An 18,789-nucleotide genomic window follows, 5' to 3' on the forward strand; every position below is an offset into this window, starting at 1 on the left:
TATCACATGATAATTACAAAAATTTTTAAAAATTTGAATACCTAAAAGATTATAACTTAACGACATTTCCCATTATATAAAAAAAATGCAAATTAAAAAAAATTATTTAAATTAATTTTGAAATATTTATCTTCAGAAGAAATGCAGAAAATGTTTACACTCTTAGTTCTAGTTTCTTAATAATAATTGTTAGAATCCATGAGGGGTTACATAGAACCCATAATTAAACATTGGATTTACGAAGATAATTTTTCAATTTGAGGTACTTAAAAATTTTTTATTCAAAAGCAAAGCAAATGAGAAAATAAGAAAAAGAGACTAATTTCACAGAGATAAATAAATATCAAGTTATTAATACACGAACAATTGCTTTCTCGAATATTACAGATAAGAAGTACCTTCGCATTGTGTAGCACAGCTCTGACTAAGCAGAACAATTGTCTCTGCCCAGTGCTGAGATTACTACCACCTTCATCCAAGACTGCATCCAAACCATCCAATCGATGAAAAAAAGAATGCACTTTACATTTCTCAAAGGTTTTGTATATATGTGCATATAGATATACTGATCCAACGGATCCACATTCTCTCGATTAGTACCCAAGATAAGAAACGGATTCTGAGGTATAATTGCTAAATGGGATCTGGAATGTTTTTCTTTTCTTTACAACTGTTAACATACAATGATTATTTTTTGCAAGTTTATGAATACCTTAATGTGTTCAGTTGTAACGTTTGAATATTCACGTTGTCGATTAATATACTCCCAGAACTGATCTCTGTCAGTCTAAACAACGAAGATAGGAACAAACTTTTTCCAGCACCGGTGCAACCAACGACGCCTATTTTTTCCGCTGGTCGAGTAACGAATGTTATCTCTTTCAACGATGGCACTAAATGGTTCCTGCGAATATAATTACAAAAATTTCTTTTACCAAATGTTACAATCGTGCATTATCTTTATCAAAAAATTTGAAAATATTACTTGTACATAAAAACAACTTCTTTAAATTCCACAACACTTTGACTAGGCCACGCGTAAGGTTGATTAGTGCCCATTGTATTTTCAGTCGGCACATGATCTAAATACTGTTTAACTCGTTCCACCGCAATCTCTCTCTCTGTCTCAGTAACACCAGCGCGATGACGCGACACGCGATCTGCGACGAATCGCAAGAATAGGATTTTCTATCTATTCATATAAACGCGATGCGCGATTACGAAACCTAACCTAATTTATTGCATATTTACCATTTATTGCAATTCTATAATTTAATGACAATATCACTCTCGGATCAATGTCGTTGCACGTTTATTTATGACCAAAGAGATCCTCTTTGTTTATAACGACATCGCATCTATAGATAGGATCGCAGTAAATCGCTCGTCGCGCGCTACAAATCTTCAAACTTGGTCAACTTTTTTGCGATGTCGCACTCTATAATGCGACGGATATAACGTGCAAAAAAGCTGTACGCTCATTGGATATCGCGCATCGCGTGTCGCGTCATCGCGCTGGTGTGCAGGAGCCATAAAGGTGCCTTTACATGGTAGCATCAAGCGTCAAGCATCTACGTTTGCGCAGATGTCACATAAGAAAGAAAATAGCTTCTTGTGGCTAATAATATTAATAAATATAATAAATATAATGATTATAATAAATATTATATTAAGTTTCAGTACTAATATGTGCTAATATTCATTTGATCTCGACTTATTCATTGTATGATCTCGTATGATTCATCTTATTATTAGCAGCAAGAAGCTGAAATCTATTTTATTTAACATTTGCGCAATGAGTTTTTGCGCCAACACGTTTAATGCTATCATATAAAAGCATCTTTATATCCAAATAATCCAATAGGATCGCATTGGAGCGAGAAGTATGTTGGGGGGGAGCCTGCTATGCGAACAAACTTATAATTTGGCGGGACCGGCACCTTCCATATTTATTAGCAATATTGCATAAGAAATTGCGTAATATATATAAGATTCCGGTTTACATTTAATGAAAATCGTTTTGTTTCGTTTGTACGCGATTGCATCACATTAAGTGAAAAATGTCACGATATATATTATTTTTTTGTAATTATCATAAATATCATGTAAATATAAAACACAAGAGAAGACGCGTAAAATGTCCAGTTAGGAATCGTAAAAAAACATGTATTATACGTACAATTGCACAGAATAGTAAGTATCACCATTCTATATTTATTTAAAATAATATAAAATGTTTTCATTGCAATAATATTGTTAATATTGAGCACAACAGCACGTAACCTTTTTATTCGATTTTTAACAGGTTAATATTAACTTAAGTCGTAAAAATCTAAAGTTTTTACTTAGCACTGCTTTTTAATTTTCTTTTCAGTTAAATTCTTGCATCAACGCGTTAATTTCTGGTTATTTATATATAAATAATTGAAATTACTATATTTATTGTTACAGAAAATAAAAATGATCTTCTTGCAATTGCTAAAAGTTTAAATACAAATAATCCACGTATTGCTCTGAAAAACATAAAATTAATTGTCAATAATAATAATAGTAAGTATTACAGTATTATAATTCTAAAACTACATGCAATATATTGCATTTTTATTTTTTACAGTAATTATACTTTTTTTGTAGAAACTACAGAAATACCACAAGATGCTTGCATTATCAATATGAATTATACTAAAAAGAATACTAATACTAACAATTTATATAATGCTATTGATTTTGACAATAATGTAGTATCATTTCTTTATAATGGACAAGGCCACAATGCAAATGATCAAAGTAACATCAATTATCTTATAAAACACGTTGATTCTAATAACGGATTTAAAACGAAAATTATTGGTAATACTGATAATTTTACAAATAATAATGCCGATAATAATAAAAATGATAGCATTGTAGATAATATTAATGACAATAATTCTGCGAATAGTACTGATTTTGATAACAACGGGACATTTTCTAATGAACATGATCACACTGCAATAAATGATGAAAATTGTGTAACTAATAATTCTAACAAAATTGTTGGTTGTGATAATGCTATGATAATTTCTAGTGAGTCTAATAATGAGCAGAATAGAGTAAAGGCTACTAAACTTAACATTACATTTTCCTGTAATGACAGAAATCATAATGTAGTAGATAGCACTATTAATGCTAACAGTTCTGCAAATGATACTGATTATGATAATGTGATACTTTCTTATGAGAACAATAATGGTTGCAAAACAGTACATAGTGATATCAATAATTCTACGAATGATAATGATCCTAATATTGATACATCATGTTCTAATGAACATGATCACAATGCAATAAATGATGAAGGTTGCATCACTAATAATTCTAACAAAATTGTTGGTTGTGATAATGCTATGATAATTTCTAATGAGTCTAATAATGAGCAGAATAGAGTAAAGGCTACTAAACTTAACATTACATTTTCCTGTAATAATAGAAATCATAATGTAGTAGATAGTACTATTAATGCTAACAATTCTGCAAATGATATTGATTTTAATAATGTGATATCTTTTTGTGATAATAGTAATGGTTGTAAAACGGTAGATAGTAATATCAGTATCAATAATTCTACGAATGATAATGATTCTAATATTGATATATCACTTTTGTGCAATAATAATAACATTAATGCTAATAATTCTAAGAATAACTGTGAGTTTGATAATAATGTGATATTTTCTTGTGATGATGACAATAACTGTCATGTAAATACTGATATTGATATTAATTTTATGAACAGTAATAATTATCATAATAATAATCTGACATTTTCCAGTGATAATGACAATTTCAATGTGTCTGAAACGGGTATTGTTCTCAAAGATGTCATGATATTTCCTTTTAACGATGATTATAATTCTAGTATCTTAAATGATCTCACTAACGCTAAAGCTTCTATAAATTATAATAATAGTGATAACAATATGATTTCCTGTGATGATGAAAATATTAACGACAACATTGCTTGTGCAAACACATTAAGTAATGATAGTTATAATGATATGATTTCCCGTGATGATATTAATGACAATATTGCTTCTGCAAACACATCAAGTACTTCGGAATATCTACCTTCAGCATCGGAAATTACAATTGAAAAAGAAATTACGGAACATGAAAGCTTCCGCAATAATGTTTCTGCAACTAATGATAAAAATTCTTCAGAATCACTGATAGATCTTTCTTCTATCAATACATTTGGTTGTAGAGAAGACAATTAATATGTTCCATTTTCTCAACCTAAGGGACATCAAAAAAAAAATTTTTTCTACTATTGCAAAAAGTTTCAGAATAAAATTGCACGTCATTTAGAAAACGTGCATAAATTGGAACCTGAAGTAAAGAAATTTGTATTATTACCAAAAGGTGATCATATTTTTCAATTCTGTATAATTATTTAAGTTTATAGTATATTTTTTTATAAATATTGATTATTTGTTAAATATAATATATTAATATGTTATAATTTTTATTAATATATTTACATTATATATACATTATTTACATTATATATACATTATTTACATTATATATACATTACTTAATATTCTCATTGCAGGTAATTTAGAAAGAAAACAAATTATAGAGTCTATTAGAAAAAAAAGGAATTTCATACATAATACGGATCCTTTCTTAAATACGGGAGAATTAATTGTTTGTCGAAGGCCTGCCAAAAATAGTTGCAAAACAGTACAAGATTTTATAAGTTGCGCAAAGTGTAAAGGATGGTTCACTAAAAATAATATCAGGCATCATTTTAAAGAATGTGTAGGAAAATCGAAAGGCAGAAATGTACAAGTTTTAGGACGTGCTTTGATGGGCAGAATTCATGAATGTGCAATTGAGACAGTAAGAAAATTTTTATTCCCAGTTTTGAGGAAAGATGATGTTACACAAAGTATTAAATATGATAAATTTATTTATAAATATTATGTATAAATATTATTTGTTTACAAATATTATAATTAAATTACACACAATATGGTATATGATGCAAAATAATAATCCATATATAACTTTTGTATATAGGTTGCTGATAAATACGTAAGATTCTTAATTCGTGGAAAATTGGGACGTACAGTGCCTGTGATTTTAGACATGGTATTAGTTTAATGTGTTGAACTAATTTTGAACCAGCGAAAGGATGCAAATGTTCCTGAGAAAAATCCGTATGTGTTTGGCATACCTAGTAGTACCAAACGTCATTTCAAATATTTAAGAGCGTGTATCCTTATGCGATATTTTTCTAAAAAATGTGATGCACAAATACCACATTCTTTAAGAGGTACTGAATTACGTAAACATATTGCTACAACATGCATTACGTTAAATTTATCTGACAATGAAGTGGATGATTTGGCGAACTTTATGGGACATCACGAGAAAATTCATAAACGCCATTATCGACAGTCAATAGCAGCTGTAGAGATAGTTCGTATGACGAAATTTCTTGAAGCAGCATTAGGTGAAAATGAGCAACAGCTATCTAATAATAGTGATTCAGGTATATACACTATTTATCTTATTATATATATGCCACAAGTACTTTTTATATATTAATTTTTGTATAAAATATATTAATTATTGTATTCCTTTTTTAAACTTTTCTGCATTCTTAATATATCTATTTAATTAGAAGAAAAAATCAGACAAAAGTCCGTATAAACCAAAACTTATGAAATTAAGGCTAATGTGTGCCACGATCATGGATGTCTGTGTAGAAATAAAAGTAGTAATAATGAATGCAACAATGAAACGTTACGTTTGGAACCTATTAAATCAAAGTATGAATATGATATATTCATTGAAATGGATTCAAATTGAGAATACGTTTCATTATTGTGTTCATTCTGCTTTACTCAATTTTTATGCATCGACGTCCGCGGTTGTAGCATATATTAGCCCTTAGTTTCAAGAATTGGTTACATATATATATACATATATAATAATTATCATAATATTGTGTTATTATTAACAGAAGAGGAAGAGATGCAAGAAACAAACAAAGATACTTCGAGTGCAGAATCGGAAAACGATGCCGAAACATGTATGATAAGTTCACGTAAGCCTTCTTTATTACGAACAGAAAGGAAATTACCGAAATTTCTTAGCGTAACAGATGAACAACAAAAATCTGTAAAAAAGAAAATCGTGCATCAAAACCATACTATAGTGAATAATGACAATGATTCTGACGAAACTTATTCCCCAAAGATAAAGAAACGTGGCAGTAGTAAGTTTATTTTCTCATTTTCACATATTGTATTCAGTTTTTATAAACTTATCAAGTCAGAGTGGATTTTCTTTTAAATATTATTTAGTATTATATTTTCATGTGACTATGTCAAAGTATATTAATATATTAAGCTTTTATTTATAATGCATTTTTTGATAGAATTTTAATGTACATAATAACAATATTTAATTAAAAAATAATAATGATAAATGATAAAGGTTCCACACACATTAGCTTAATTTAGTTATATATTTATTTATATTATTTGTATTTTTTATATTATTTTATATTATTTTATATTATTTTATATTATTTTATTTTTGCATTTCTATTTCTTTTTATTCTTATAATTATGACGTTATAATTTTAATATTTTCTTATTAATGAAAGTTTGTCAGTACTCTGAAGAGAATTTTAAAGTAATTTTATTCTACTAGTAATTTAAATAAAAATACATTTAAATAAAATTTAGGTAAATTATTGCTTTTTATATAGAAATATTTATTCTGATTCATAGATAATTAATTTATTTTGTAGCATCTCCATTTGGTATAACAAAACGAAGACGTTGGACGGAAGAAGAACGTAATACAATATTGAAAGAATTTCAAAAAGAAATTACCACTTCACAGCTGCCATCTAACAAAAAAATTTCCTGTATAAAAGAAAAAAATAAGTGCTTATTTAATCGATCCGTTGCTCAAATTAAAACGTGGATCCATAACTATATATCTGGCAAATTTAAGCGTCACTAAATGAATAAATATTTTTTCAGAAAATATTTATTTAGTCAAATCGGAAATATTTTAATTTTTTATTCAAAAATAATACGTAGATTACTTGTATTTAAGCAAATGCAAAAAATAAGTAGAATACCTAATTTTTATTATTTCAACACATAAAACTTAAAGTTAAGTTATGTATATGTAGAGTAGCAGTACTGTGTAGTTATTTATTATAATTTTTATTGATAATATGTATTCATGATTACAAGTGCAATATGTGAAATTAATTATATAACACGTTAAGCTAAAAGTTAAGTTACATTGCGAGAATTTTATAAAAAAGAAAGCAAAAGCTACACAAGTTTTTTATTTTGATTTCTTCATATATTTATATTATATGTATAGAAGCAATACTTGTAAAGTTATTTATTTTAATTCTTTTATTGATAATATGTATTCATGATTACAAGTGCAACATACTATTATACATATATGTATTAGGTTTGTGTTTTTATATATATAATATACATGTATATGCTCATACGTTCATTGTTCAATTATTATTTTACTAAATATATTTCAAATTGCTTTAAACAAATATATAAGAATACTTTTTTGAGACTATACATAGAAATATATTTTTACAATTCCTACTATCTACATATTTAATGTTTTATCCTTCTACTTTTTACATAACATTTATATTCATCAAATTGTAAAGAAAAAATAAATCAGTAAAATTAATTTTGATACTAATTATTTAAATAATTGTCCTAAAACGGACAATTATGCTTTTTTTGATTAACTTTTAAAACAATATTTTATACAATTACAACTTCTGTAACATTATTATTTTGCATTGATCTAATAATATATATAAAACTGAGTCTGTTGCATTGAAATTTTCGTAATTTTTCAAGATTAATTTCTTGGAATATTACAAAAAGAGGGCCCTCCCGTTTCCTTAAGAGCTCCACAATATTTTTGTATCTCAAAATGTCTCAAATGTTTACTTATATTCCTGTCTTTTTAATTGAAAAAAATATTAAAATTAATTCTATATAGCAATGACAGATAGTTTGTAAGTAAAATATAGTGATTTTAAATAATTTATATAATTTTTTTATAAAAGGATTACATATATTATACTTGACAACTAGTAATATCTTGTGAATACACATTTCATAAATAACACAAGCGCAGAGAAGTAAATTGCATTAGATGTATCGTTTTCATCTAATATCTCTTCTATCAGAAATCTTTATCTTAACTACGATTTTATTTTAAATATCATAATTATATTTTCTCTCTCTCTCTCTCTCTCTCTCTCTTTCTTTCTTTTCAGGAGACGCGGTAGTGTCTCCGGCCATGTTCAAACCCTAAAAGACCTTAAAAAAGACACTACAAGTCTCTTATCCTGCACCATCAAAGTCCATCTTTTGGGGGTGTAGAACTACTAAAATATAAAAAATTTTAAATTGCACGTAATATAACCTGAAAGGCGGCATCGCCAAGAGTAATTTGAGCCAAGAAGAAATAAAATCGGTCAAGCCGTTCTGGAGATACAAGCGGTCAAAAAGTGACGTTTTTTATGAAGAATGAAGTAACGTCGTCTTCTTCTTCTCTGTCCGCGTCCGCTGACGTCATCAGGATTATATATATATATAATATGTCTTTCACCCTCTTCCACCCTGTTTCGTCTTCTTTCACCCTCTTTCATTCTCTCTCACCCTCTTTCGTTCCTCTTTCACTCTCTTTCGTCCTCTCTAACCCTCTTTCATTCTTTCTCACCCTCTTTCACTCTCTTTTGTCCTCTTTCACCCTCTTTCGTCCTCTTTCACCTTCTTAATGATGAATTCCTAATTGCTTACACAAATTGCTTACATTGTATGTATGTATGTACCATCTCACATAATGCATATCTTAAAATATGATGTTAAAATAATGTAGATTAAAATATATTTTTATAATATTGCATATCGATGTTTCTTGTATGCTGCCTGTAAACAATTAAGAATATATATAAACAATGTTGTACTGTACTATTTTGAAAATTAAATCTCACATATGTCAGAGCATTGTGAAATAAGTGAAATATTTGCTAGAAAGAATTGATGGTGTTTCTCTGCAATAGCAATTCTGCAATAACTATCGTGTAACTACCATATGAATAAATGTTTGCAAGCATTATTTCTTGACTGTTTATGAAACTGTTCAGAGAAACCTGAATTATTATATCTTGATTGTTTGCATATTCGATGAATGATAATGGCTATTTAAAAGAAGAATTTCTTTATTTACTTTTGGAGTGTCATAATAATCGTTTTTTGAACATATGGTGTCGTCAAAATAGCTAGGGTATAAATGTACTATACTTAATTTTGTACTGTCGCTGTACTAACCGATCTACACTTAATTGCTTATACATATGTACCAGTGCATTTTACCACAAATCACAAGTAATGTATACATCAGAGTGTCAATGTACTCTTATGTATACAATAAAATTTTTATTCTTTTTTGCTGTCGTCAAAATAGTAGACTGACATATATATATATATATATATATAACTTGTATTTATCAGAATTGTTAATAGAAATTCTTTCTTGAAAATATATATTGTGATATTCACGATATATATACGCATCGATAACGAATTAATTTCATAATTTTGTTAACATGTCCTGAAAAGAACCATTACACAAATATAAATTTTTGTACTTTTATATTAAATAAAAAATTAATTGTAAAGCTTATAAATTTACTACATCGTTACTAGAGATCCTTTCTTGAAAATATATATTGTGATTCATGATATATATGCATCGATACAACATATTAATTTCGTAAATTTGTTAACATGTCCTGAAAAGAACCATTATACAAATTAATTTATGTATTTTTAAAGTATATTAAATAAGAAATAATATATAAAGCTTAAATTTATTAGAATCTTTATTAGAAATCATTCTTTGAAATATATATATTGTATTTTATATATATATACATTAGTACATATTAATTTCTATATTTTCTTAATATGTCCTGAAAAGAACCAGTATACAAATTAATTTATGTATTTTTAAAGTATATTAAATAGGAATCAATATATAAAGCTTATATTAACTAGAATCTTTATTAGAAATCATTCTTTGAAATATATATATTGTATTTTATATATATATTCATTAGTACATATTAATTTCTATATTTTCTTAATATGTCCTGAAATGTACCATTATACAAATAAATTCATATATATAAACAATATATATTAAAAGGTACATTTGAGCACAGTTCCTTTATATGTCCAAAGACAGTTTTCGGGACGCCCTGAAAACTGCCATTAGATACATAATTTTTTTCAGGACAGTCCTGAAAAGCAACAAAAGTCCTGGAAACTGCCATTGTGTCGCACACAATGTCCCGAAAACTACCTCTGCACATATATATATATATATATATATATATATATAACAATGTGTATATATATGTGTATATATATAACAATGTGTATATATAATTATTTTTTATAAAATTACAAGTTATATAAAATGGGACATCCTATTTAAATATCCTATATATATATATATATCCTATATATATATATATATCCTATATATATATATATATATATATATGTATATATAGGATATATATTTAAATAGAATGTCCCATTTTATATAACTTGTAATTTTATAAAAAATAATTATATATACACATTGTTACACATCATCTTATACGCATATATTTGCGTATAATGTCGATGATAAGAATATAAATATAAATGTGTTTTTTTTTACTTTATTTGAACACAATTTATTGTTCACTTTGACATACATAATATGTATATGTGTTTCTATATTTATATTTATATGATGAAAAGGTACAAGTGTCTGTACAATTTCTTTTAGACACTAAAAAACATGATATAAAATTTACTTCTAATTTAATTTTTTGTTGCTCTCTTATTTACACCTTTTAGTATAAAGCTTTTTCACCACGACAAGGTAGGTGTAAATCGAGAAAGAATTTTTGTTTCATTTTACAGGGAGAAGAGACAAGTGCTGATATTTATAGCAATATTGACATTTATGTATTATTTGCAAAATCGATATATATATAATTTCGATACCCATACAGCACCGATAGATTGCAAAAACATTACAATAATCTTTCATCGCAATATTGCAATATTGCAAATTTACTGCAAAATGTTGCTACATCATTGCTGTTGAATTGCAGCAATGTTAAAATGTCCGCTTTTTGGAAGATTGCAACAAAATATTACAACAATATTGCAATGTTATGAGTTTGCAATAATGCATTGTTATTGCAACCATAAACTAATGTTGCATATACAGGTATACAAATGTAAATAAATCTACGTCTACGTAGCGAAGCCGGCGCCTGCTATACACGCACACATGTATTGCGCAGAGCGTTTGGCGCAGAAATTTAAGCCAATGATTTAATAAAATTATTGATTATCGTTAACATCTTTTATTGTACAATATTGCAAAAAATTATTTTATTACAGTATTATACCCAGCAAATACCAAGTTACAGTTATATAATTGTTAGTTGTAATTTTCCACTCAACAATATAATTGTTATAATACACGTATTATATTTTTGAGTGGGAAATTACAACTAACAATTATATAGCTGTAACTTGGTGTTTGCTGGGTATATGTATATTACAATATATAAATTATAGAATTTGGATTACATGCAATATTTCCGAAATATTAATGTCATGTTGCTACAAGTGTGCTGGAATTTTGTACACCTATATCTCTGCAATGTCTTTATAATGTTGCATTGCAACTTGCAACATTGCAACGTTGCTGCAATATAATTGCAATAATCTGTGCTGTATGGGTATATACAAAAACATGCACCTCTTTATGTATATATCGTTAGATATAAATACATAAAATTTGTAAAAAACCACTCCTCAATGTTTAAAGTCGACCAGACTGGCAATAATTTATTATAAATAATTATTTGAAATACAACAACGTTTCGGCTGTCATTGCAGCCCTTTTCAAGTACATCTATAAAAAGTTCAATCAAAATAATTATAATTTAATACACTTATTCGCAACAATTAATTACACATTTAAAAACAAAAATGTGTTACATACCAAATTTAAAACAGTAAATCAACTTCTATGCAAACTACCGACAATGTTAACGCTTGTTTTGATGAACAATGCAAGACTGACAGAAGTAAGCACATATTAAATAGATGTTAACTGTTCACAAGAATCTTAGTCACTAAGCGTTAAGAAGATAGAGACGAAACTAAATGTGTCTTTCGTAATTTAAATCGTCATAATAAAGTCAAATAAATAAAAATAAATAAATAGGTGGATATAAAAATAAAAATAAAATTAAAAGTAAAAATAAATATAAAACGACTTAAATAACGTCAAGAACACGATCATAAATCCCACTGAAATTCTCCGTATCTTTCTGTAAATTAATACTTTTTACTTGTTTTTTTATGTAAAACATTTCTGCAATTTCTCTTTTTCTTGTCTGTTTTTCCTCATGCAGAATCACCGGAGAATCCCAACGGAACTCATGATCGTTGCAAGTTCGATGTAAACTAACAACAGAATGCAATGTCTTGTCTTTTTTTATGTTATTTCTATGTTCTTTAATGCGCGTTTCTAAATGTCTCTTTGTCTGTCCTATATAAGCCGAATCGCAATTCGCACAATCAATTTTATAAACAACATCAGTTCTTTTTAAGTTTTCGATCCCATCTTTACCTCTTTTTATCAACGTGTCCAATTTTTTTGGGACAGTATACAAAGCATCAATTCCACTTTTATTGATGCAACGCGTAATATTCTCGCTAAGATCTTTAATGTAAGGTAACACAATGCAATTTCGCGTATCAAATTTATTTCGATTGGGCGAGTTAAGATTACCGCCAAATTTAATCGCTCGAAGTCTTTTATTGATGTTTTTGTTAATAATTGTTAACGGGTAACAATTATTAATAAGGATTCTTTTGATTAAATTAATATTTTCTTCATGAAAAATAGGGTCAGCGAGTAAAATAGCCCTATCAACTAGGCTTGTAATCACGCTAATTTTATATCTCATAGGATGATTTGACAGAAAATTAATATAGCGGCCTGAAAACGTAGGCTTTCGGTACCAATTAGTCGTCAATCTACCACCGATACGTATAACGTTCGTATCCAAAAAACTCAGAGAACAATTTTTCTCTAGTTCGAACGTAAACTTAAGTCGAGTGTGGAAACCATTGAACACACGAAGCATATCCTCAATTTTTCCTTTCGGAATAATTGAAAAAATATCATCGACGTACCTAAAATAACAATAGGGTTCGAAATCCAATTGACGCAAACAGTATGATTCCAAATCGTCCATAACAATGTCAGAAAGAATCGGAGACAATGGAGACCCCATCGGAGAACCGAAAACCTGTTCGTAAAATTTTCCGTCAAAAACGAAGCTCGTTGAGCGCATAACCGTGTCAATGGCGTGTAAAAACTGCGCAAGGCTAAACGAAGTAAGATGTCATCCCATCGGTTTTCTATTGCTATTTTAGTTAATTCCCAAGGGGTGTTAGTAAAAAGTGAAGTCACGTCCAACGAAATCATAACATGGCTGTCGTCGATGTTTCTGTCTTTAATAATCTCCACAAAGGACCAACTATCCTTGACATGAGATCGAGGTTTATTGACTGCATTTTGTAGTATCTCACTCAAAAAGGATGCTATGTTATAAATAGGACTTCCTACAGTTGAAATTATGACGCGGAGAGGGTAACCTACCTTATGAATCTTTGGTAAACCATACGCACGAGGCAAATTACCATTCGTACACCTCAATTGTCTGTATGTGTTATCGTCTATTAATTTATTATCTAACCAAGATTTTAATAAATTAGCAACCCTCGTGCTCAGTGACTTCAGCGGAGTCCTATTAAGTGATCTATACGTAGAATCGTCTTTCAATAAAAAATTCATTTTCTCAACGTAGTCTGTCCGGTCCATCAGTACAGTAACCTGACCTTTATCAGCTTTAGTTGCAAAAATATTTTTGTTAGATTTCAAAAATTTTGAGCAGTCGGAGTATCTATTACAAGAATAAAGACAGAAACATCGACGACAGCCATGTTATGATTTCGTTGGACGTGACTTCACTTTTTACTAACGAACGTTATACGTATCGGTGGTAGATTGACGACTAATTGGTACCGAAAGCCTACGTTTTCAGGCCGCTATATTAATTTTCTGTCAAATCATCCTATGAGATATAAAATTAGCGTGATTACAAGCCTAGTTGATAGGGCTATTTTACTCGCTGACCCTATTTTTCATGAAGAAAATATTAATTTAATCAAAAGAATCCTTATTAATAATTGTTACCCGTTAACAATTATTAACAAAAACATCAATAAAAGAATATGCATAAACCGAATTGCCCTTTACGTGTCATCGTGTCATCTAGGAATACACCTCTTTATTACTTGGCAAAATTTTTACATAAGATAATATATAAGGCAATTCCGAAACCTGATTCGGCTATTTCTGATAGTTTCCAATTAGTGAACAAATTAAATGGTTTATGTGTGGATAGTGATGTGAAGCTAGTTTCACTAGATGTTACATCATTGTTCACCAACGTACCATTGGATATGGCTATTGATAGTTTAATTAACAGATGGGGGTATATTGAAAAAGAGTGTATTATTCCACGAGATGAATTTTTATTGGCAATTCGTTTTATTATGAACTCGACTTATTTTATGTTTAATAATGTATGTTATCAACAGACTTTTGGCACGCCTATGGGTTCCCCCCTCTCACCGATTATTGCGGATATCACGTTGCAAGATTTGGAGAGTAGAGCGATTGCTGCGATTCCATTGCCATTTCCATTTTATTTTAGATATGTTGACGATATCGCGTTGGCGGCCCCACCCTCCATGCTTAAAATAGTTTTAAACACTTTCAATTCTTTCCATCCTAGATTGCAGTTCACCATGGAGGAGGGGGTTGACAACCGATTGAATTTTTTAGATGTCACCATTATTATAAATAATGGGAGCATTGAGTTTGATTTGTTTCATAAGCCGACGTATTCAGGTAGATATTTAAATTTTGAATCGCAGCATCCTCTCTGTCATAAAAAAGGCACCATTATCAGCCTCATAGATAGAGTTTTTTGGCTATCTCATCCGAAATTCCATAAAGTTAACTTTGAGTCTATGATTGGAGTTCTTTTGTCTAATAATTATCCTCTCAATTTGATATTTCACACATTACAAGCGCGGTTAAAAAAGTTGTTCTTCCGCTATAATAATAAGTTGCATAACAATAGAGCAAATGTATGCAATGACAAGATTCTAACGCAGAAAAAAGTTTCGTACTTTAATATTCCGTATATTAATAATGTATCGAAGAGAATCGAGGACATTACACGTGATTTGGATGTCATTCCATCATATACAGCAATTAACAGTCTCCGTAAATTCATTAAAGTACACAAGGATAAGTTACCAAGAGAACTCCATAATAATGTAGTTTATAAAATTGATTGTATGGATTGTGATGCGTCGTACGTAGGGCAGACGGGTAGATTGTTGAAAACTAGGATGAAAGAACATCGCAACAACATAAAAAGAAACGCGTCACAATTATCAGTCATATCGGAACATAGATTATTGAACCATGAATTTAATTGGGAGGATGTAAAAGTCTTAGACGAGGAGCCTTTTTTAGGTAAACGTTTGATATCCGAAATGATCCACATAAAACGTCAGAGAAATAGTTTAAATTTACATAGCGACACTGATAAATTAAACGAGAATCTTGATCTGTTAATAGAAAAATTTACCAAAATCTAGCTTTGTGATTTTACATAGCCGGGTTTTTTTGTTAGACTTTTGATATAAGTGCCGATTAGTTTAGTTGTTTTTATTTTTATTTTTATTTTCATATTTTATTTTTATATTTGTTTTTTGCGTATATATGTATCGACTGTGTCGAGGTAGAATACCGCACAGTCGTTAGAGTGATGTGTCACGTGTAGCATCGTCTTCTCTCTGTTTTTGCTGTCGGGGTGAGTGTTCTTCCCGGTTCTTAATTTTTATATCTTGTGAATTGTTCTACGTTTAATTTATACCATGTTGATTAGTGTTGGTAAGGGAGTCACTGCTCCGCTTCCTTCCTGACGATGGTCACCGTTAGGGAGACACTCCGACGGCCGGACGGTTTGAATAGGGAGGAGAATGATATTTAATTTATTTGCGGATTGTATGTATACGAGTTTTATAATTTTCTGATTGTACCGATTATCTTCTATTTTTGTTTCTTTGTATTTTGCAGCTACTGAAGAAGACCCGAAGTGGGTCGAAACGTTTAGAATTTAATAAATGAGTTTGACTTGAGATCTCATTTTAATTTATTAATTTTGTGCATGTCATCCGCATAGGCTCCGATTGCCGTCGAGATTTTATTTTTATTGTAACACAATAATTCGAGCCGAGATTAATAGTTTTTTTTATATCAATAAAAGACTTCGAGCGATTAAATTTGGCGGTAATCTTAACTCGCCCAATCGAAATAAATTTGATACGCGAAATTGCATTGTGTTACCTTACATTAAAGATCTTAGCGAGAATATTACGCGTTGCATCAATAAAAGTGGAATTGATGCTTTGTATACTGTCCCAAAAAAATTGGACACGTTGATAAAAAGAGGTAAAGATGGGATCGAAAACTTAAAAAGAACTGATGTTGTTTATAAAATTGATTGTGCGAATTGCGATTCGGCTTATATAGGACAGACAAAGAGACATTTAGAAACGCGCATTAAAGAACATAGAAATAACATAAAAAAAGACAAGACATTGCATTCTGTTGTTAGTTTACATCGGACTTGCAACGATCATGAGTTCCGTTGGGATTCTCCGGTGATTCTGCATGAGGAAAAACAGACAAGAAAAAGAGAAATTGCAGAAATGTTTTACATAAAAAAACAAGTAAAAAGTATTAATTTACAGAAAGATACGGAGAATTTCAGTGGGATTTATGATCGTGTTCTTGACGTTATTTAAGTCGTTTTATATTTATTTTTACTTTTAATTTTATTTTTATTTTTATATCCACCTATTTATTTATTTTTATTTATTTGACTTAATTATGACGATTTAAATTACGAAAGACACATTTAGTTTCGTCTCTCTCTTCTTAACGCTTAGTGACTAAGATTCTTGTGAACAGTTAACATCTATTTAATATGTGCTTACTTCTGTCAGTCTTGCATTGTTCATCAAAACAAGCGTTAACATTGTCGGTAGTTTGCATAGAAGTTGATTTACTGTTTTAAATTTGGTATGTAACACATTTTTGTTTTTAAATGTATAATTAATTGTTGCGAATAAGTGTATTAAATTATAATTATTTTGATTGAACTTTTTATAGATGTACTTGAAAAGGGCTGCAATGACAGCCGAAACGTTGTTGTATTTCAAATAATTATTTATAATAAATTATTGCCAGTCTGGTCGACTTTAAACATTGAGGAGTGGTTTTTTATTAATTATTACTGGCAACCTTAAGGATTATTATTTATCATAAAATTTGTGTTATATTTATTTGAGGCATCTTTTCCTAAAGATTCTTTTTTTAGAATTTTGGAAAAGGCGACAGTTTATTTTCTTCGATAATGTAAATAAAATGTTGCCTCATATTATCAATACGATTCGAATATGTCATATTACAAGGATTTTCTCCTAAAGCTATAGTTGTAGCGAAAGCTGCAGCATAAATTCCACAACATGTGCCATCAGGTTGTTTTTGAACCTTTTCAAATATAATATCATTTGCACTTATTTGTGGATAACGACGATGAATGTAATTTTTTTCTTTAGACACCAATTTATTGTATGTACAATCGGGTAGACTGTCATACACTCGAAGCTTGGTGCCGTCAAAAAATATACATCGCCAATGATTACTGCAATTTCCTCCAATAATTTGTAAGCTTTTGTCGCTACGACTTGCTTCAATTAAATGAGAATATTCTAAATATAACACACTTTGTGTTTCAAAAGGACATGTATTTTTTACGACGCGCAAGAATTTGTCCAATGAATCGTCGTTTATTAGACTATCCACAGGTAATACATTTTTCTCTATTTCACTATCAGATCCCAGACAACAAATATACATCCAAAATACGTCTATGGGACATCATACAAGTTATCCCGCGATCGTAATGGGATTGTCTCATGGGACGCCTATGAGACCGTAAATGTCCGCCTTATTTACCGCAATGGGATAATCTTGCAGACGTCTTAAAAGGGTCCTCACGATATCCCAAAATTTTCATAAGATATCGAGAGGATATTAAAATATACATCCAAAATACGTCTATGGAACATCATATAAGTTATCCCGCGATCGTAATAGGATTGTCTTATGGGACGCCCATAGGGCCGTAAATGTACGCTTTATTTACCGCAATGGGATAATCTTGCAGACGTCTTAAAAGGGTCCTCACAATATCCCAAAATTTTCATAAGATATCGAGAGGATATTAAAATATACATCCAAAATACGTCTATGGGACATCATATAAGTTATCCCGCGATCGTAATAGGATTGTCTTATGGGACGCCCATAGGGCCGTAAATGTACGCTTTATTTACCGCAATGGGATAATCTTGCAGACGTCTTAAAAGGGTCCTTACAATGTCCCAAGATTTCTATAATAGGTATCGAGAAGAATGTACA

At 29.4% G+C, this 18,789-nt stretch overlaps 1 protein-coding gene and 1 long non-coding RNA gene across 3 annotated transcripts; one reads left to right on the forward strand and one right to left on the reverse strand.

Annotated features, from left to right (window-relative positions):
- Positions 1-256: 256 nt before the first annotated feature.
- LOC146720887 (uncharacterized) lies at positions 257-1,115 on the reverse strand. The gene is made up of 2 exons (XR_014925881.1): positions 713-1,115; positions 257-644 (listed from the first exon to the last, which is right to left on the reverse strand). It is a non-coding gene; the product is annotated as an uncharacterized LOC146720887 (long non-coding RNA).
- A 687-nt stretch (positions 1,116-1,802) lies between these two features.
- On the forward strand, positions 1,803-7,484 carry LOC114939347 (uncharacterized). Of its 2 annotated transcripts, none has more exons than XR_014925880.1 (5): positions 1,803-2,193; positions 2,452-2,550; positions 2,635-4,401; positions 4,595-4,884; positions 5,065-5,328. XR_014925880.1 is itself a non-coding variant. In XM_085487668.1 (5 exons), the coding sequence occupies exons 3-5, from the start codon at positions 5,269-5,271 to the stop codon at positions 7,024-7,026; spliced, it is 744 nt and encodes a 247-aa protein (XP_085343794.1). In that variant the 5' UTR covers positions 4,261-4,401; positions 4,595-4,884; positions 5,065-5,268; the 3' UTR covers positions 7,027-7,484. The 2 variants fall into 2 exon arrangements, 1 of the variants encoding a protein (XP_085343794.1); XM_085487668.1 differs by lacking the exons at positions 1,803-2,193; positions 2,452-2,550 and adding exons at positions 6,014-6,268; positions 6,809-7,484 and having other exon boundaries at positions 4,261-4,401; positions 5,065-5,539.
- Positions 7,485-18,789: the final 11,305 nt, after the last annotated feature.

Source organism: Nylanderia fulva, unplaced genomic scaffold (genome assembly GCF_048542155.1).
Source record: "Nylanderia fulva isolate GAGA-0341 unplaced genomic scaffold, ASM4854215v1 Scaffold592, whole genome shotgun sequence".
NCBI lineage: Eukaryota > Metazoa > Arthropoda > Insecta > Hymenoptera > Formicidae > Nylanderia > Nylanderia fulva.